Source organism: Phalaenopsis equestris, unplaced genomic scaffold (genome assembly GCF_001263595.1).
Source record: "Phalaenopsis equestris unplaced genomic scaffold, ASM126359v1 Scaffold000536, whole genome shotgun sequence".
Classification (NCBI taxonomy): Eukaryota; Viridiplantae; Streptophyta; class Magnoliopsida; order Asparagales; family Orchidaceae; genus Phalaenopsis; species Phalaenopsis equestris.
Window position 1 is genome coordinate 558,480 of NW_018164976.1, and position 1,410 is coordinate 559,889.

The window sequence follows — 1,410 nt, forward strand, 5'->3', positions numbered from 1 at the left end:
CCCTGCTGCCACCCAACAAAGCCACCCCAAACATTTCTCTACTTCCCTCCAGAGTTGTAGCCACTGTTCCGGCCATCCCCACCTTGCCACAACACTCTTCCTCTCACTGCCACCATTAAAAAAACAACAATCCTGTTGTTTTCCTACTCTTGCAACCCCCTACCACTCCTTCCAAACCCTAGCCGACACCTCTCTACCTTGGACCCATCCCGTTTTAGCGTTGTGTGTTGTTTTTTGTTGTAATTTCAGTTTTCATTTGTTTGGTTGTACTTTCCTATTTGAATTCAACAATAATATTTGGTTCTTGTTGTTTTTTGTTGTAATTTCAGTTTTCATTTGTTGTTTTAACTATTGTTGTTTGGTTAAACTCCAGTTTCATATGCGTTCACAAAATGAAGTTTTTTTCTATCCGTGATTCGGAAATGCAGTAGAAACGGACCACCAAAATGACAATTACAGTGTCTTCATACCGCATTGTAGAAGGAAAGCGGAGCCAACCCAACCCTTAGCATAACAGGATAATTTTTGACACCCCTCATTTCTGGTAGGGGGGATTGGGATGGCTCGGGACTCTCCTTTGACCATCTTGATTTTGACTAGTGCTTTGGGAGGGGGTTTGTGAAGAGATGAGGATGCCGTGAATGGTGTAGGCAGTGAAGTTGAGGTTATTAATGACATCAATGATAACTAAGAGGAGGCTTTATTACTGACTAATAGGAGGGTTTATTACTGTTTTTTGGTAAGGATCAATCAGTTGCTGCCTAAGGTGGACTTATTTGCTTCCTTTTTCATTAGTGATTATCTTTCGTGCATATTACCATTCGATTTTGTTTTATAGAAAATGCTTTTAATTCCCAAATTCTTCCTGTTTGGCAGATTGGACAGTATATTTCTTCAAATGGTGGTGTTGTTACCGCTGAGGAACTTGCTCCTTATCTTGATGTGGAACCTATGGATAAAGCAGTTGTATGTGATCAGTTTCTATCATTTTGCTTTCTCTGCATGATAAAAAATCCTATATGTTTACTTCCTTTTCTTGTTAGTTTGATTTTTTGATGCATTATTTTTTTACTGAAAAATATATGCAGCATTCTCCTTATATTTACTTGTTCCATTTTTTTCCTGAAATTGTTTATCTGGATGTTTTTTGTTTTTTGTTTTTTGTTTTTGGAGAGAGAGAGAGAGAAATTTTTTTTTTTCGCACGCGCGCGTGTGTGTGAGAGAGAGTGAGAGAAGTTTACAGTCCTATATTATTTCAACTAAATAAACTGACCTTGCTAAGGTATTTTATTTTGTTGTTTCTTATTTATGATATACCTTTTGATTGGATATCGGTCAATTTTTTAAGTTTTATATAGTATTTTGGTGCAAATAGATAAATGTTATATCTTTTGATTGATGTGACGTTGG

At 36.8% G+C, this 1,410-nt stretch overlaps 1 protein-coding gene across 1 annotated transcript in view; it reads left to right on the forward strand.

Annotated features, from left to right (window-relative positions):
- LOC110028898 (uncharacterized protein At5g03900, chloroplastic-like) overlaps positions 1-966 on the forward strand; it is a gene marked incomplete at its 3' end in the record, with an annotated part of 51,712 nt that extends 50,746 nt beyond the window's left edge. Inside the window, 1 exon segment of the mRNA XM_020730943.1 lies at positions 877-966. Coding sequence (XP_020586602.1) covers positions 877-966 — 90 coding nt within the window.
- Between the last annotated feature and the right edge of the window lie 444 nt (positions 967-1,410).